General features: G+C 31.7%; 1 protein-coding gene across 1 annotated transcript in view; it reads right to left on the bottom strand.

The window, feature by feature from the left end:
• LOC110018372 (uncharacterized aarF domain-containing protein kinase At1g71810, chloroplastic) overlaps positions 1-21,065 on the bottom strand; it is a gene marked incomplete at its 5' end in the record, with an annotated part of 53,447 nt that extends 32,382 nt beyond the window's left edge. Inside the window, 5 exon segments of the mRNA XM_020715664.1 lie at positions 10,785-10,820; positions 11,001-11,153; positions 11,238-11,408; positions 13,301-13,339; positions 21,021-21,065. Coding sequence (XP_020571323.1) covers positions 10,785-10,820; positions 11,001-11,153; positions 11,238-11,408; positions 13,301-13,339; positions 21,021-21,065 — 444 coding nt within the window.
• Between the last annotated feature and the right edge of the window lie 94 nt (positions 21,066-21,159).

Below are 21,159 nucleotides of genomic sequence, written 5' to 3'. Positions count from 1 at the left end.
ACCGCAACTTGCATAGTTTATTACTTAGTTCTTGTAGATGTTTAAATGGGAAAAAAACACTCCAGACATAAGTGATGGAATTTTATTCTCCTAAGAAGAGAATACTATTCCCCACCTGCTTTTGTGACTACCATTTTAAATAACCTTCAAACTTAAAACCACTTTTTTTTTTTTTTGCGATCTAAGGCAAGTTTTAATTAGGTCAATTTTCCACTACTTTTCATAATAATTTAAACAATTGCCAAATATGCAAGAAAAAATAGATAAAGATGATCAGACAGTTTCAGGATTTTGTGAGCAAGCAGGATCACAAGCGAGGCTTTATTGTTATTATTATTATTATTATTATTTAGTTGATATAATCCTAAGATATATCAAGTAATTTTAATATGGTAACCTAACAACATATTATTCACGGATATATCAGTAATAATCCTACTCATTCGCATCCCTCATGGCTTTGATACCAATTGCTTATTTACTTTGCATAATCTCACTGCTTTAATAGACAACAGTGCAGATATGAATTGTATTTAAGAAGGAATAATACCTAAATACTTTGAAAAAATCACACATCAGTTAACTTCTATTTCAAGCAATAAAATGGAAATAAAATATAAAATTTTCTCTGCAAATATTTGCGAAAATGATGATTGCATTAATACTTTTTTTATTAGTTAAAAGTTTAACATAACATATTATTTTAGGAATTTCGTTCCTCTACAAAATTATGTAAATTAATAAAATTTTATTCTAATAAGTTAGATAAAATAATTATTTTTGAATTTATTACTAATCGTATAGAAATTATTTTGAATGAAATCAATAAATTTAAATTAACACAAAATCAAATTAATTTTCTACAAGAAAAAATTACGTTGATAATTATAAAAGAAAAATTAAAAAGTAATTCTATATAAGAAAAAATTTCAACTTTATGTAAAAAAATATTCGACCATTAAGAAAGAAATGTTTTAGTTCACTCAATGTATTATAAAATTTTAATATGATTTATTAAATCAAAAATTTTTATTATGAATTGATTGTAGTTTAATTAAGTATATACTACAAAAAGATGTAAAAATATTATCTTCAAACAATTTTTTGACAATTATCAAGCAGAATTATCTTTCTTTGAATTTGATATTGAATATATTTCAAGTAATTCTAATTTTTTACATGACTTTCTCACTCGTGAATTTTTGTAAGGAGAAATACAATGAGGGGTGGATCACCCCACACCAACGCATTAAAATGACACCCTAACAGGGGGGCGGGTCAACCTAATGTGACTCCGCAAAAATTTATGACTTTACAGTAATATTTGTAGGGAAGCCCAATAGCCTCCACTACAAAAGCTAAATCTCCTCAATCTCATTATCTACAAATTCAAGAAGTCACAGAATTTGTGTAAAAATCTACAAAAGAAAAATCCTTGAAATCAATCTAGAGGATATGAAATTCATGATCCTTGTAAAATTTAGGAGAGATATTTAAGCACAAGTGTTTGCACACAAGATAGTCTTGATCGTGAATCAAATGAGACGATCCTCATTGCATTACAAAGTGTTGAAATTCAACACAATATTAATAAACCAAAGCTATAAATCGCATCTTGCACCATAAGGAATGAGGTATAACTTATAGCAAAACTACAATTAATCACATCTTACACCATAAGAAATGAGTTTTAACTCATTTTCATGCTAAACAGGTTGAATTTATTCACCCTGTAGCTAATCAGAAAAAAATTGATTTATCTTAATTATTGGACCTATGTCCAAGCTATAAATCGTGTTTTTTTACTTATTAATCAAAGGCATAAACATTATTGGCTTTTTGTGCTAATACCTGAAATTTTAAGAAAAGAAATACCAAATTGATTTTTTGTAAGGTGGGACAAATTCAACTCTATAAATGAAATTCTCCTGGAATCAATCACTAATCTCTATCCAGCCTGGGTTCAATCTTCTCCACAACTCGGTAAAATAAAAAATGATTTTCTAGCAGAGGTATGTGAGAGTCACTCTCCTTCTGGCAAGCACAAATACCGAGGATCTTTGCCTAAAATATTGTCATTAACAAGATAGCTTCAACACCAAATGTTTATGAGGAATATTTTTCATCAAATGGTGGTGTGTAATTATTGTCGGTGACAAAATAATTCAAATTAATAAAGTCATCACAGCCAATATTTCCAATATTCGAGAATCAATCTCAAGAGTTCTTCCTGAAGAAAATTCATGACCAAATCAAGAGAAAATATCCCCACGAATCACCAGAGCAAATCAAGCAACGAATACAGGAGTTCTATCAGAAATAGATGAAAGAATTATTCGAATCAGAAGATGAAATGTCAATATCCAATCAAGGATCACAATGAAAAAAAATTGAGAGATTATGGTGACCCACCTCGACTCAAATTAACATAATCGAGATAAAAGTGGACCCCCACTGGGGTCACTTCAGAGAAACATTATGGGCAATAATTTCGGTGGTTGAAATAGTACTTATTGGTGGAATGATGATAGCAATAATATCGGTTGGTGTAATAGTGTGTAATTATTTATAAATTTATGTCACATCAAATGAATGTGTTATCTATTATTAAGTTCTAATCTATTAAGTTTGGAGTCCGCCCTCATCTATAAATATAAGGGCTTTGTGTTCTGTCGAAGGGTGTAAGTTTTTAGAGAGTTTTCCCTTATAAGATAAGAATGTATGTCTGGTGTTTTCCCCAAGCTTGGTGCTCTGTAAGTTTTTCCTGTTTTTAATATATTTCAATTTTATTTATATCTTGGTTTTAAATTTGTATCAGAGTCATGAGTGCCTAAATCTTTTCTGGAGCTCTTTTTATGTAAGTAATTTTAATATAATAACCTAACTCTATCAGGATAGGTATATCCTTGCATAATAAAGTCGGGTGTTGCACTGCAACTTAATATCCTTGACTGACATGCAAGATTATACTAACTTTGACTTTATGGTCTGATCATATTATTGCTCTAAGCTAAGCTTAATCCAATAGTCATAGTCGCATGTGGTCGTTTTATGTTCGGGATGGACGCTTTATTGCCTGGTTCTTGTTGGCTCGACTTGTTTAGATTAAATCCATAGTGAAGCAATAATATTTTCATCTGGTTGTTGTTGGACTACCCTATTAAACTTATTTAACAAAAAAAAGTTCTATATGTTTTATCAGCTGTCTTTCATGAGCACCTCTTCACGGTACAATAATATCATAATATCTAAAAATCTACAAAGATCTCAATCGAGAAATAATAATATTAAAAATGCATAATTACTGGAATACCCTACAAATGAATAAGACTTAAATACATGGACTATTCCAAAGGTGGAAAAATCTCTAATCTATAAGTTAAAAATGCTTTGATGTGTAATTTAAACTCAGGATATAAATAAAACTGAAATATATTAAGAACAAGAAAAACTTACAAAGCACCAAGCTTGAGGAAACAATAAACAGACACTCTTATCTTACAACGAAAGACTCTAACAACTTGCACCCTTCGACAGAACACAAAGCCCTTATTTATAGATGAGGGCGAACTCCAAACATAATACATTACAACTTAATAATAGATAACACATCCATTTGATGTGACATAAAGTTAAAAAAAATTACAGACATTATTACATCAACCAATATTATTACTACAACTATTCCAACCGGTACTATTTCAACCGCCAAAATTATTGAGCAAAATGTCTATCTGAAGTGACCTTTGTGGGCCCACTTTTATTTTGATTCTGTTAATTTGAGTCGAGGTGGGTCATCGTTCGCTCCGAATTTTTTCGTCGTCTGATCCTTGATTCGAAACTAACATGTCATCTTCTGATTCAAATAATTCTTTCATCGGTTTAAAATAGAGTTCCTGTATTCGTTGTTTGATTTGAACTAAGGATATTTAGTAATGAATTTCCTTTAGGGAAAACTCTTGAGATTTTGATTCTCGAATATTGGAAATATTTGTTGTGATGACTTTATTAATTTGAATTTCTTTGTCACCATCAATAATTGCAGACAATCATTTGATGAAAAATGTTTCCCATAAATATTTGGTGTTGACACTAACCTGTTGATGACAAAAATTTCAAGCAAAGATCCACAATATTTATGTCTGACAGAAAAAAGAGTAGCTCGCACAAACCATCTTCTAGAAAATCATTTTTATTTTGCCGAGTTGTGGAGAGGATTGAACCCAGGCTAGAAAGAGAATAGTGATTGGTTCCAGAAGAATTTCATTTATGGCGTTGAATTTGTCCCACCATACAAGAAATTAATTTGGTATTTCCTTATTTAAAATTGCAGGCATTAGCACAAAAAATCAAGAATATTTATGTCTTGGATTAATAAGTAAAAAAACACGAATCATAGCTTGGACATAAGTCGAATAATTAAGGTAAATTAATTTTTTTATTAGATTCAGGGTAAATAAATTCAACATGTTTAGTTTGAAAATGAGTTAAACATCATTCCTTATGGTGCAAGATGTGATTAATTATAGTTTTGTTATAAGTGATTGTTTTATTTAGTTCATTATAATTGTGTTGAATTTCAACACAATGTAATGAAATAAAGATTGTCTCATTTGATTCACGGTCAAGACTATCTTGCGCATAGACACTTGTGCCTAAATATCTCTCCTAAATTTTCCAAGAATCATGAATTTGATAATCCTCTAGATTTATTTCGATGATTTTTTCTTTTGAAGATTTTTGCACAAATTCTGTGACTTCTTTAAATTTATAGATCAGAAGAATGAGAAGATTGAGCTCCTGAAGTAGAGGTCATTAGACTTCCATACAAATATTATTATAAATTTATAAATTTTCGTTGGGTCACATTAGGTTGACCCCTATCTTTTCCCGCCGAAGAGAACCACCCCGTTGGGGTGTCATTTTAATGCGTTGGTGGGGGGGTGATCCACCATTCATTCTCTTTCTCCCTGCAAAAATTCGTGAGTGAGAAAGTAAAGTAGAAAATTAAAATTATCTGGAATATACTTAATATCAAATTCAAAGCAAGATAAGTGTACTTGTCAATTGACAAATATTTGTTTGAAGACAATTTTTTACATCTTTTTGCAGTATATACTTAATTAAACTGCAATCGATTCGTAATAAATTTTTTTTATTTACTAAATCATCTTGAAATTTTATAATATATTTAACGACCGAAAGAATTTATTTATTGATGGTCAAATATTTTTTTTTTTGTGGTATTTCACTCTTCATATGTAAAATGAACTACTTGTTCAGTATTGAAAATCTTATGTTTTAGAATTCCGTCATAGATAATATTAAAGGCATCAGACTCCACTATTTTAGAGAGTGACAGATTTGTAATATGTAAACAGGGTAATATTTTTATTTTTTGCTTAATTAATTGGACAACTTTAGTACGATTTTCTGTCTAAGAATTATGTTGAGCAATTATAAAGATGACAGTATATAAAAAATTTTTTTTATAGTAATCCACTACATAATTGAGCGAACTCAGAAATCTCTGTAATTGATTAAGATAAGTAATTTCATCTGGAAATTTAGAAACAAATTTTATGCTTCTTTCAATTGGATTAATTATATACCGGATAACATTATATCCCAAAAGCCGTTTTTTTTAAATAATTTAATTTTGAACGCAGAAATTATCAGTCTATTATTTTTGACAAGTCATTAGAATGTCTATAAATGACTAAAATATTTCTCTATTGGTTTAGAAAAAATAATATCTTCAATGTAAACTAATATATAATCAAAATATGTAATAAATATTTCATTCACTATTTTTGAAAGTTCGAATGAGCATTTTTTAATCTGAATGTCATAACGTTCAATTCATAGTGACCAAACGGAACAGTAAAAACCGTTTTATATATGTTTGACTCAATAATTTGACTGTCAGTATCCAAATTTTAAATCAAATTTAGAAAATATTACAACTTTACTTAATCGATTTAGTAAGTTTCTTTTAATCGGTATAAGATATTGAATTCATTTTAAAACTTCATTTAAAGGTTTATAATTAATTAATAATCTTGTTTCTTTTTTTCTTTTTCTGCATTATTCATAACATAAAATGCGGTACAACTCCAAGGTAAGCTAGATTTTCTAATTAATTTTTTATCAAGAACTTCATTAATTTCTTTTTTGCAGAGTTTAAAATACACATGATTCATTTGACACAATCGTGTCTTAGTTTTAGTATTCTTTTCATCAAAATTATCGATGTACGGTAAAGAAATACAATATTTTTTTATTCCAGAAAACAGTTGGATTTTCACCACAAATTTCATTTAACATTTTTTTTATGTAAACTAAAACTTTTTTTTTCCTTTTATAGAATTACTTTTAAATTTTTCTTCTATAGTTAACAACATAATTTCTTTTTGTAGAAAATTAATTTGATGTTGTTTTAATTTAAATTTATTTATTTCAATTAAAATAATTTCTGTAGGATTAATAATAAACTTAAAATATTTTTTTTACCAAATTTATTAAAATAAAGGTCAGTATTATTAATTTTATTAATTAGCAGAATTTTGTAGAGAAACGGAGTTCCACAAATAATATGTTGTGTTTAATTTTTAACTAATAAAAAAAAGTATTAATGCAAATATCATTTTTGTAAATACTAGTAGAGGAAAGTTTATATTTTATTTCCATTTAATTTCCCAAAGCAGAATTTAACTGTTGCGTGATTTTTTTCAAGTATTAAGACGGTATTATTCCTTCTTAAATACAATCCATATCTACGTTTATTAAAACAGTGAGATTATGCAAAGTATTTTCTCTGTTATTTAAAGTTATAGTTGAAAACCATTTATGCATAATTATTTTTTGTAAAAAATTAAAAAAATATAATTCTTGATTATTTTCTTTCGCTACTGGTATTTCAGTAGGTATAATATTATATAATTTTAATTTTAAAAGTGTCATGTTTAGTTTTTCTTGATTTTTTCAAAAATTATTTATTTTTAATTTTAAAATATTAACTTCACTTTTTAAATTATTTATCGTAACATGTTTATTTTCAGTATTTAAAATTAAAGTTTTATTTAAAGTTTCTTTCATTGAATATCCTGAAAAAGGAATAATATTATAAGAGAAGGATTCTTCTTTAGACTTATAACTAATTTTATAATTTTTATCGAGTCTTTTCATCCTCAATTTGGGATGTAATTTTAATATTTCTTGTTTCATTGAAGAAGATAAAGTAAATAAGCCGTTCATTTCGACTATATATCTGTAATGATTGTTTTTATTACAGTTGTACTCAGATTTTAATGTGTATTGATTTTCATCAAATTTTGATGAATAAAAGGAATTGTCCTCAATTTCGTCTTAATTGTCTGACGTCTCTATATTCTCAAAAGAAAAATTTAATATGATTTTGAAAATAGATTACTTAATATTTTTCATCAATATTAAACTCATTTATTTTCTTTTAACTATGCATTTATTTGCATTGTGGTCAGTTTTGTCACATTTGTAGTGTTTAATTTTTTGATCTTTTTTTTTTCTTTTGAGAAAACTTCGGTCTCTCCTCTGAAGAATATTTTTCACAGTTTTACTTACGATATTTCTTCTTTTTATGAAAATGTTTTTCCTTTTCTTTTTCTTTTCAAAATTTAGGAATATCAAAGCAAATTGTTCACAAAAAACACATAATTATTTTCTTTTTGTTAATCTTTATTTTTTAATCTGATATCTCAATTTGAGATCTGTATATAAGGTCAAACCTTCTTGTACACGTATTGATTGTTTATCTATATGTCAGATTTTCACATGGAATATGATTAATAGTAACATCTTGTAATTGTCTTTTTACTTTATCGACAAAAATATTAGATAAACCTTCAATAAATTTTTGTTTCCAGTGCACATTGTTCGCAACTGGTAAAAACATTACTCTAATTAAAAAGACATCTTTGCACCAACGAAAACGTGTTAAAGTTAGACATCTTATTTTTTATAAAAGAAAACGAATTTGTTCTCCATTATCGGATACTATGCAGGTAAAATGCTCTAAAATATTGATAATTAATTTATAAACAACATCAATATTTGAGTCAAGCTTAATGCACTCTGTATTGTGGAGCTCAGGAGCTACTCATCAAGCTCAAGTTGCTCAATCATTACTAGTGAACTTGAGCTTAAGTTCTAACTAAAGGAAAACCATTTGAGTCGAGCTCATTTACACACCTAGACTGTATATAAAAGCCTTTTTCAAACTTTAGTTTAAACCAAATCATTTCACCAATAAAAAAAATCAATTAAACCGTTAAAATCATAAACTCATGTGTTTAATTCCAAATAATTGGAAAATCTATATACTCTCAAAACACAATTTTCTTAAATGCAATATGAGTCATCCATTGAGAAGATTTTAATGCATCATGATCAAGCAATTTTAAATTTCATGAATTATACAAGTCACTGGTTTTAATAAAGTTAAAATAATTGGTGGGTTTAAATTTGCATTGGAAGGGCATACAACAGAAATTTAATTAGGTATAATTAGGAGGAGAATGGTAGTGTTATTCTAGTTTTGTTTTCGCATTTACTATTTTATATAACCTTGAAAGAAAAATCACACTATCGTTTTTCAGACACAAACCAAGAATTTAATGTGGATTGAGTTTCATGAATTTTTTTGTGATGATTTAATCAACCATTTAAAAAATATTGATGATCAAAAACATATAGAATCCATTTCAAAACTTTTTGTTTCCTCATTTTCATAAATCAAAGCCTTCCAATACATGAAGGATATCATCAAGAACCAATGTATTTGATTTCAACCCATTTGAAAATCTCTACACTTAGAAATTACAATTATATTGACATGCAAATAGTCATTTATTAATAAAAAAATTATGAATTTGATTGATGATCAAATGATCTTGCATGCCATTATATTTAATGATGTTAAAATCAATCAGTAAACTTAATTTTCCATTTGAAAGTGATTATATTAAAATTTACGGAAATTTACATACGCAAATTCTTATGCATTTACTTATCTCACACCCAAACTTTGATTTTTACACCCTAAGCACACTAACCTATGTATGAAAAGATAGATTACACTATTTTCACCTTTTCATACATAGGGAAAGGTGCTTTAGGTGTAAAAATCAAAGTTTGGATGTGAGACAAGTAAATACATAAGAATTGGGTGCAATATATGTAAATTCCCCTGAAATTTAATTAGAAGGGGGATGATCGGAATAGAAAACGCCATATATACAGGTACATTAAACAATTTCTTCCCACTTATAATACATTTCAAAAATGAATTTCGCAAATAATAAAAAAAAAACATAGTTCACATAACATGATAAAATACAAAAAATTATAGTTCTTACAAATCAAGTGCATAATTTAATCATAATTTGCGTCAAACAATTGCTCATAATATTACTATCTAGGTTTTTTAAAGGTGTCAACTATATTCTAAAGTTTTATAGAAAACTTTACAATCAGACATGCCAAATGATTTGTTTGACACAGTACTTTAGCGAACGCACAACCAATTAGGCTCAAGTTATTTTAGAATTTATTTTAGTTAACTCATTTAAATTAATATTATTAAATTTATTTTATAAAAAGAGTCAAGTGGGTAATTACTGTTTTACTTGCATTAAAATATGTTTTTTAACTTTAAAAGCATTCAAAGTTTTGAGGATTAAAATCATCATAACATACACAAAATAAGCAAATTTAAAAGTTTATCTTCTAAAAAATAAACGAATGTAAATATTTTTAAAATGTTCTAAACATTATGTATATGTTAAAAGCTTAGCAATTATAGTATGACTGAAAGAAAATAAAAAAAATTAAATGAATTAAAAGTTTAAGTCAATCATGAGTCACCCCTTTATAGTACTACTAGAGACGCTAGTGAAATTAAAAAGGTTTAGAAAAGAAAATGAAAATGGAGAATGTTGTGCCTTAATTGATACAAAATTTAAATGGTGCTCCTCAGATGGCTTCCTAAAATAAAATGTATTTAGGAATACTATAAAATACTAATTATAGAAAATTGTTATTATTTAAATATTTTAATAAAATAAATTATAAATTTTTATTATGTTGAACCGTATAAATATTGAGCATATGCATAAGGATCAAGTACATAGAATAACTGTAATTATTCAACAAGTTGATGTCAAACTTATTTCGTTGTTTAAGTGTTTACTTTAAAAAAATCATCATTGAATTAAAATGCTAGACACAAGAGTGTATGTTTATAGAAGAAGGAGATCAAGTGAAAATTGATATCAAACAATATTGTTTCTATGCTTAGTTCTTTCGTTTTTTTTAATACTGCTATACACTAGATATTCTTATGCGTTAAATTTGGATGATGTTTTACATATTTTGTGATTTAGTGACTGTTTTATAACAGGATGTTATTTTGAATTATCATATATTTATTAGAATTGTGAAGTTTTATCGTCCGACGGGTCCGTCTTGGAAATTCTCAAGTCCCGATTCAGGTCATGAGGCCACATTATAGGTCAAACAAAGAGGGGAATGCTCTCATATTCCAACTTGAAGGCTTAAAAGGCTATGTATAGGTATTAACCTCAAAATCAGCTGAGAAAAAAAATTAGAAGTAGATGTAAATAAATTTTTATAAGAAAAGCTGCTGTGAGGATGAGCTTTGTAAAGCTACCATGAATTTTAAAGAAAAAGTTAAGGGTTATCAAAATTAAAAGGCTTAAATGATATATATACAGAAAGGTACATACCCGAAATAGACTTGATGCCCATTCATCAAGCACGGCCTGCAAATTATGGTCCACAAATAATTGCACACTGCTATCTCAGAATTCAAGGATATAAAAACCAATGCCTAAAATGTTCTTAAAAAGAAATTATCAAATGCCAAAAAAAAAAAAACAAATATTACACGTCACATAAGAAATTGTTTACATAACGAAAAGAAAATTATATTCTAGATGTACCTGAAGATCTGTATTCAATTTGGCTGCTTTCTCTATCAAGCCTGCAACATAACGAAGGATATAAATATCCAACGAAATTGCTGCCTGCACTCCAGGCCTCTGTACTTTGATAGCAATAATCTTCCCACTAGAACAAAGCCTGGCTTGATAGACCTAATAATTGCAAGGAACGAATTATATTATTTCTGAGATATAAATCTTAGTTTCAGTAACATAAGTTTAGAACGATCACAATACCTGTCCAAGTGAAGCAGCTGCAACTGGTTCGGGTGAGATTTCTGAGAAAAGGACATCAATTGAAGAACCTAGCTCCTTTTCGACAATGTTAAAAGCAAGTTCTGTTGAGAAGGGGGCTATTTGGTCTTGCAACAATGAAAGCTCATTTAGATATGCCGGTGGAACGACGTCCTAGATGAAATTCAGCAAGTGAAGAGGTGCAGACATCAGATCCATACATTAAGAATGAGCAAGTACGAAACTAGAAGCTAAGAATCCGTTTGGGATCACCCTTGCATTTAGTTTTCCACTATTTATTTTTATTTTGTTTTATTTATATTTTAATTTGAATTAAAATAAGTTTGGTATTGAAAGTTGTTTTTAAAAACACTAAACATCATTTAAGTGTTTTGAGTGTTTTTTAAAAACAACTTTCACAACCAATACGAATATATATATATATATAAGCCAAACATGTCTTCAAAAACAAATGAAAGTGATGCCAAACAAGCCATCCGTGAATCCTACTTGAATTAATTTTATCCATAAAAATTGCAATAGCACAATCGGTAAATAATTAGAAGAGGGTAGAACCCTCCGAGGTTATTTTTCTAGGTGCAAACCAAAATTCACAAAGAAGTAGAAAACACATGTTTAAAATTGAAACTGTCGAAAAATCATAATTCCGAGAGGGACCTAGGTGCAAATTTTTAGGAGCCCATAAATTATTAAAAAAAAAAATCAATAAAAAATCCTTCAGAAACTCATGTGGAAGTCAATAAACGGAAGTAATGTGATTTTGAGAATATGTATGGTGTCTTTTAGTTACAAATAACAAAGCTCTTGAAAGAATACTTGGGTATAGCAATCCCCTTGGAGACGGATTTATCCCTAAAAAGAACTAGCTTAAAATTAGCTAGAGGAATACTTAAGAGAAAACTTGATGAGCCAAATCATATAAATTTATAAATCAAATACCTACCCAAAAATTGAACACGAATCCATGCATTTGAGCATGCCACGATCAACCCATAGTAAGAATCACAAAAGAGAAATATATGAGTTGGAATTTTATTACAAATTTTTATATTTTGATGGGAATTTAACAGATGGAGATATGAGAGCGGTTTTGTGTATTGTACAAGAAATTTTCCCATATTTAAAAGATGTAACATAATAGTTTAGCATTTATTTGCATCACGAGGAGATTCTTAGAATAAAACAGTAGAAAGGTGAAAGCAACCAAGTTGATGTTTCATTGCATCATGAGGAAGCTCCTAAACCATAAGTTTTCCAAAGTAAATATTCAGATAAATTTTCAAAATAAGTATCTGCACAATAATGTTGAATCGCATTATAAAGCTAACTCTTTGTAAAGCTTGAGCTGGGTTTCATGATATGATAAGTAGTCATCCAAATTTATTTAGTCGTTTATTTTGCTTTTATATATAATTAAACACCGAAATATCAGTCTGATGTATATATAAATATATAACGTAAAAACAAAGAAACATCAGTAAAAAGAATTCTAATGGCTCAATTGGGATCACTTTCTGTTTTATTGATTATTGATATTATTTTTTGGTTTGTTTGTGTTTTGATATCAAACAAAAATATTTTTCATACTCTAAATTTGTGTTTTTTTTAAAATTTTTTTTGTTGAATATTCCATTAGATAATAATGGCAGATGGCAGCAGTTAGCAAAGCATGGCGGCAGAGGCCCAAGAGAGAGGTGGCTGGCAGCGCCAGGAGGCAGTAGCTAGCAATGGTGGCTAGAGGTGAAGGTGGAGGCGGTCATCAGTAGTGGTGGCGGTGTCTAGTAGTGTTGATCGACGGCAGTGTATATCTGACAATCAGTAGTGGCCGATTGTTGACAACAATGGCCTGGAATGTTTTCATTTTGAAAAAACAAAAATAAAATCACCTAAACATTTTGGCTTTAAAAACAAAGAATAAAGACAACATAAAAAAACAAACCAAATATTTAAAAAAACAAATTCAAACGGGCCCTAAGTTATCCTCCCATAAATTATAAAGCTACTACCATTTAACGAATTCATTAAGAAAAAAATGACAACTTAACTGGACGAGATGATACAGCTTGAGCAATTTTGACAAATGTCTGCAACAGAATTGAGATGTTTGAACGTTAGCAAAAGAACAAAATTGGAAACTTGAGAGCAAAATAAAAAACAATGTCCAACTCCAAGGAAAGCAGCACAAACAGGTTAAATTGTATTCACGGGATTTATCAAAAATAAATAACTAACATCAAATGAATTTGATTATTCCAATGGGATCAAATAGATCATAAGAAGATGATGTCATCAGGCTACTTGATGTTGTATTGCAAATAACAAATTAACATTCGACATCTCATCACATAAAAAGGAGTCAAAATAACAAAAAAAAAATGTTTACAGAATGTAGAAACTACATTGCCAAAGATTTTAGGATAGCAAAAATAAAATAAATAATTTAAAGGCTTATGGAATAGATTACCGGGGTACTTTGTAAGAAAGGGTAGGAAGCTAGAAGGGCAATACTGAGAGCCAATTGGTTGGCAGCAGGAACTAAGAAGTGCCTATGAAGTGATTTATAGGAAAATTTGCCATTTGCTTGTAGCCCCGTGCTCTAAAGTTAATTCTTAAAGTGTTTGAATGCAACACTCTCACATGTTCGCAAAATAGTAATGTCCACATACAAACATAATACAAGGTATTATCTAAAAAATTTAAATTATATAAACTAATTCTATTATTGAATATATTATAAATTACATAGAATAATATTAAATGTATAGAATTATATTGGCGCTGTGATTCATATGATCATTCTACACAAAAAACATTATTATATGTAAATTATAATATATTGAATAAAAATAACAATCATCATCATTAGCATTATCCAGCTTTTTAAGATAACCTTTATGAATCCTCATTTTCATTCATCCCCACTAAGTGTTTTAGGAGAGACTGAACATAAGTTTTATAAATCATTTTAAGCAAATATCCATGTATCTTAGAACCACGCCTTCTTCTTCCAAACTCTTTGACACTAATTTTATTTACTAGTTTAATAGAAGCATTCTCTACCCTTTATTGTACTTATACAAACCACCTACACCTGCTTTCAATTACCTAATCTTCAATAGATGCAACTCCAATTATTCCTCTAATATATCATTATTTAATATATCCTTCCTAATTTTACATTAAATTCACCTTAATATTCTTAATTTTCATGCTCCACTAGGACATCGACAACATTTTTAAAGCCCCACACTTGATTCATACGCCAATGATGGCCTAATGATTATTTTTTAAGTTTTCTTTTAATTCATTATGATATTCTTTTATCACATAATACTCATGAGACACTATCGTTTTAGCCATCCAGTCGTGGCTATAAAAGTTACTATTAGATTTATAACGGCAATCAAATCCTAATCAAGTCTCTAGTCATTAATACTTATTATTTCTTGTCTACTAGCTTTAATTCCCTCATTATGTATTTCCTTTTTGTTTTATTCTGTTTTAATCCTTTCCTATTCATTTTATTTTTCTTTATTTCTTTCCTTGGTTGCGCTTACTGTAATTGGGTTAAAATACCCCCTCTTCAATCAATAAACGTGTGATGGTCTATTCCAAATCTCAATATGGTATCAGAGTATAACCCTAGATCCAACAGCACCCGGTCTCCTCGACCTGTTCGAGCGATCGCCTCCACATCCTAGTCGGAGGCCTCCTCTGTCGGGTTCACCAAACAACAGGAATTCCACCAGAAAGCTTCTTCCTGTCTGCTCCTGTTCTGCTAGGAGCAGCAGGCTTCTTCCTGTGGACAGTTGTTCGCCCTTGTCCCTGTAGATTGTGTGCTCTTCCTGCAGGTACCGCCAAAGCAACGACAGGTTCCGCCAAAGCAATCTCTGCTGCACAAAATTCCGCCAGAGAGCTTCTTCCTGTCTGCTCCAGTTCTGAACAGCAGTTCTCTTCCTCACTGTAGATTGTTCGCTCTTCCTGCAGGTTCCGCTAGAGCAACAACAGGTTCCACTAGAGCGACAACAGATCCTGGCAGAGCAATCTCTGTTGTCCGGTGAAGCATTTCCTGCATTTACTATTGTCTATTTTGTATCTGTTTGTCATGATTCTACCGAAATTTATGGAACCACAACATATCATTTGGCTCAGTCGGAATTATGGCTGATTCTTTCAATGAATCACCGTCAGAAGATGTTCTTGACTCCAACGGATGATCGACTCCAAACCCCCCTCTAGTGCAGACTGGAGGACCAGAAGCCAACATGAATTTTTTTTATCACAACTTATAAGTTGAATGACAGCAACTTCCTCCAATTGTCCCAAGCAGTCTCTTTGTTCATTAAAGAATGTGGGAAGTTCGATCACTTCACTGGCTTGATTCTTGAGCCTCCAAAAACCGACCTAACATATGGAGTTGAGAAAGTGGAGAACTTCATGGTCATGTCATGACTGATTAACTCAATGGAAACGTCAATTGGTCGTTCATACATATTCCTCCCTTCAGTTAGTGCTCTCTGGACAGTTGTCTGTGATACCTACTCGAATGTTGGAAATTCTGGCCAACTCTAGCAGAAATCTAAAAAGAACCGGGAGGCCAAACAGGGGTTAAAAACCATGACCCAGTACTATAATGACATTTTTACATTATGGATAAAATGTGACATGTACTACGACTATACTTGGGATTCTCAGGGTGATTTATCTCTGTTCCAGAAGATCGTAGAGAAGGGTTGTATGTTCTAATTCCTTGTTGGCCTTAACAAAGACCTTGACGAGATTTGGGGTCGTATTCTTGGTCGGAATTTTTTTCCTTCCGCTTGTGTTGCATTCACTGAGATTCGTCAGGAAGAGAGCAGGAGACTTGTCATGCTCAATGCTTCTACACGTTCAGCTGAGTCATCCGCCTTGATCTCAAATAGTGTTAAACCCTCGCTCATGCTACCACGAACCGGTCCCCACTTGTGATTACTGTCACAAACCCAACCACACTCAAGATAAATGTTGGAAACTTCACGGTAAGCCGACATACAAACCTTCAGTCAAATCTTCTGCTGGCAAGGGACTCACGGCGATAGTCGAACAATGCACAGCCCAATCGGCTCCTACCCGGAACATCTTGAAATTCCTCCGAATCTCTAAAAAACTGGTTTGAGCAATTGATAAAGCTTCTTGGAGCTAATCAAGTTTCTTCAAGTTTGTCGACCTCCCACGTCTGACAAGGTACTTTTCATATAGCTCTCACTGTTTATTCATCCTCTAGTCCGTGGATTATTGATTCAAGCACTACAGATCACATGAATGGATGTTCGCAAGCTTTCTCGGCTTACTATCTTTGCCTTGGAAAAGATGCAGACAAAATTGTCGATGGTTATTACTAACAACTGATCTAACTCTAAAGTCTGTTTTACATGTTCCTCAATTGCAATATAATTTGTCATCTGTCAGCAAGTTGACGAATGATGTTGATTGTGTTGCTAACTTCTCTTCTGATGGGTTGTGTTTTTCAGGATCATCATTCGCGAAAGATGATTGGAACTACTAAGAGGATAGTTAGACTCTACTACTTCCACGATAAGAGCACGGAAAATACAGACACACCTCTCAAGAGTTGTAGCTTATCTCGAGTCATTGACTGTCTCATTATGTTATTGTATTGTCGTTTAAGTCAAAGGTTGCATCATTTGATGTTTTCTAATAAAAAACCTTCTAATTTTAATTGTAAGACATGTTAATTAACTAAACATCATCAGGTCTATTGCCCATCCCATACTTACACTTCTTCTGCTCATTTCTCCCTCATTCACAGTGACTTATGGGGATCTTCTCGCACTCCCAACTACACCAATAAAAGATGGTTCATGACTTTGATTAATGATCATACTCGAATAACGTGAATCTACATTTTAAAAGACAAATCGGAAGTTGTTGTCACCTTCCAAAACTTTTACACCATCGTTTTAACTCAATTCAAAACTCCTATTCAAATCCTTCGGACCAACAATGACCGTGAATTGTTCAATTATATTTTAGGCAAATTCTTAGTGAGTAAGGGCATCCTCCACCATAGCTCATGTACGAGCACTCCTCAACAAAATGAGCTAGCCGAGAGAAAAAATCGTCACCTCATCGACATTGCTCGCTCCATTATGTTTCAATCTAATGTCCCTAAATGTTTTTGGAATGACGTTATTGTTACTGCCACTTCTCATAAATAGAGTCCCCTTTAAATCCTTGATGATGCTTACGATGATGCTTACAACAAGTATATGTTTGATGATGTTGGCCTGCCGAACTGGTTTGCGGAAGAGGAGAAAAGACACTCCCAACCAATGAAGCCCGTGACAAAAGAAGAAATTGCAGCAATGAGGGCGCAGTTTAGCATAATTATAATTTACATGCACACCACACAATTATAAGATTGCCACTTCTCTAAACTGCGCCCTCATTGCTGCAATTACTGCCACTTCTCATAAATAGAGTCCCCTTTAAAATTCACTAATTTCAAACCTCCTTAGCCGTCCTGATTTCATACTTCTCTGCCAATTGAATCTTCTCCACATTATACCCTAAGATTTTTAGGTGCACTGTCTTTGTTCAGAACACTGCCCCCAATCGGAGTAAACTTGATCTCAGATTCACAAAAAATATCTTCTAGGAGTACTCTGTCCCTCAAAAGGGGTATCGGTGTCTTGATCCTGCCACTAACAAAATCTATATGAGTGTTGATGTCTCTTTCTTTGAATGTGTTCGTTATTTTCCTAGCTCGGTCCCAAGTGAGGGGGAGCTTGGGTTCATAGACACTATCTCTTATCTTACTCCTATGGACGTTCCCCCCATTGTTTTCACTACTGAAGAGTCTCATGTCCCGGTGAGTGCACCCTCCGATGAGTTCCCGGATCTAGTAAATGCACCATCTCCTCCGCCTATTATCCGTGTCTACACTCGCCGCACCCATTCTAATGCTCCTACTTTGGAACCCGCTACCTCCTACAGAACCTTGACTCCACTCCTCAGCATGATCCTTACTCTAAATGAGAAGGTGAGTTCTCCAAGTAAGGTATGCAATCAGACAAGCTCCCTCTAATTCTATGGCAAAATATCTCTTATGCAGTTTATCACCGACGTACGGAGCATTTACCACTACCCAGAAAGGCCATTAGATCCCTAGTAATATTGAAGTTTCTCTTGCTGATTCTGTCTGGAAAACGACAATAACGGAGGAGATGAATGCCCTTCAACGAAACCAAACATGGGACATCGTTGATCTTCCTTATTTGTGGGGTGTCGATGGATTTCAGCACCAAGTTCAACTCTGATTGATCCTTTGAACGCAACAAAACACGATTGCTTGTCAAATGGTACTCACGGGCCTACGGAGTTAACTATGAGGACACATTTGCTCCAGCGGCTAAGTAAACACTATTCGGGTCATGTTGTCCCTTCTAGTGAATCTTGATTAGTCTTTAATCCAGCTAGATGTCAAGAATGTATTCTTGAATGAAAAGCTTAAAGAAGAGGTATACATGTCTCTTTCTCGTGGCTTTGACTATAATGCTTCCAAAGGGCAAGTGTGCAAGCTGCGAAAGTCTCTCTATGGGCTAAAGCAGTCCCACAGGGCCTAGTTCGACAAGTTCACAAAGGTGTTCATGAGTCATGGTTTACTTAAGCTCAATCGGATCACACTCACTTCTTCAGGCATTCCTCCAATAGTCAGGTAGCTATCCTTATTATCGATGTTGACGATATTGCTCTTACAGGTAATGATCTCCCAGCACTGTAGTCCTTGAAAGATTTACTCTTTAAATCCTTTGAAATTGACTTGGGATCTCTCAGGTACTTCTTAGGCATGGAAGTGGCTTGATTAACTCGAGGCATTTGCCTATCTCTGTGCAAATATATGATTAACCTCTTAAAAGAGAATAACTTTCTTCTATGAAAACCAGTGGATGTCCCTATGGATCCCAATGAAAATTTATCTAACCTCCCAATGTTGTGTCTGTCAACAAGATTCACTATTAGCGTCTTGTGGGGAAACTCATCTACCTCGCCCATACTCGCCCCGACATATGTCGCGCAATTGATATAGTGAGTCAATTCATGCATGAGTCCTATGAGCATCATCTTCAAGTTGTCCACCCTCTCGGTCTATTGTTATTTGTATAGAAGTTGATTGAGCTGGATCGATTCATGACTGACGATCCACCTCGGGGTGTTGTTATTTGTATGGGAAAATTGGTCACATGGAAAAGCAAAAAACTATTTGTGGTTACTCGGAGCATTGCTGAAGCTGAATTCTGATCCATGGCCTTGGGGATACGTGAAGCCCTCTGATTGCGCATCATGCTCCATGAACTTTGTATGTCAACTTCTGCCCTGCTACAATTATTCTGTGATAATAAGGTCGTCATCAACATTGTTCGCAATCCAGTTCAACATGATCGTACCAAACATGTGGAGATTGACAGACACTTTATTAAGGAAAAGATTGACCAGCAGAAATTTGTGTGTCTACAGTACCCTCCAGTGGTCAAATAGTGAATATCCTCACCAAGAATCTTCCTTGAGCATTGTTCAATGACTTCAAATCCAAGTTGAAAATGATTGACATTTATGATTCAACTTAAAGGGGAGTATTAGATTTTTAACGGTAATTAAATCCTAATCAAATGTCTAGTCGTTAATACTTATTATTTCTTACCTATTATCTTAATTCCCTCATTATGCATTTCATTTTGGTTTTATTATATTTTATTCATTTTCTATTTATTTTATTCTGCTTTATTTCTTTTCTTTGTTGTGTCAACTATAATTGGGTTTAAATATCCCCTCTTTTATCAAAAAAACATCTGCTGGTCTATTCAAAATATCAACATTTACAGTCATAACTATCAACAAAGCGAAATAACACATGTATATAACCTTTAACATAATGTAGCACACCTTCATGCAGCAAATAAAATTAATCTTATTATTTGTGCAAAGCCACATAACAAGCGCTACTTTATTTCCGTAGTTTTTTTTTTTTTTGGTTCGTTATATTTAAATTACTCGTGTGAAAAAGAAAACTCAAATGGAGGTTGGATATAGCATAATGAGAGCACTCTCAATGCTATGTTCATCTCTCATGCAAATATATTTATTATATAATCATCTAATTGAACAAAACAACATATTTGTAGAATATATAATTCCTTATCCTACTTCCATGTAAGGTTTTAGATTACAATGCTCAAGTGTTGAATGATGATTTGTTAGATAGAGCTTATAATTTGGCTATATAGCTATCTTCATTATTTTTTGGATGAGCAACCAGGCATCCTTATTACTGATTCTTAGGTAAGGAGATTTGAGCACCTCTCTTCTAACTGTTTTAAGAAAACTATTAAAACAAGCTATGATATAGTGAAATTATTTGACTTAAATATAGAAGAATATTAAATTTGAGCAGCATTAAATCGAAATTTATAAAAGACGGATTAAATTATATTTGACCTACCAATAACAGGAAGGTGTTTCTTGTATTAACTTCAAAACAAAAAACTGAAGGATTTTAAATTAACAAACAGAGAATAATGATTTGGCTGAAAAAGTTTTAAAGTGAATAGAATGCAGGAACCTTTTCTTTTTCGAGTATCATTTACTGCAGATTACAACAACATTTTTAGTCCATACTCTGAAATTCTGATAAAAAAGTACTCTAAATATTTGAAGCATCAGAACAGCCCCTTCACAGAAGAACATGAACCAGAAAATGAAACATACCGGACCAAGTTCAAGCAATATCATTCGCAGCTCACTAGCCCTAATCTGCAAACAAGCAACAAAGTGAAACCATGAAAAAGCCGCACAGAACAGGAAGAAGAAAATTCAAGCGGCCGTCAATCTTAAACTCCAAACAGAG

This window comes from Phalaenopsis equestris, unplaced genomic scaffold (genome assembly GCF_001263595.1).
Source record: "Phalaenopsis equestris unplaced genomic scaffold, ASM126359v1 Scaffold000018, whole genome shotgun sequence".
NCBI lineage: Eukaryota > Viridiplantae > Streptophyta > Magnoliopsida > Asparagales > Orchidaceae > Phalaenopsis > Phalaenopsis equestris.
Note: the sequence above shows the minus strand (reverse complement) of the source record. Positions and strands in the feature narration are given on the sequence as shown.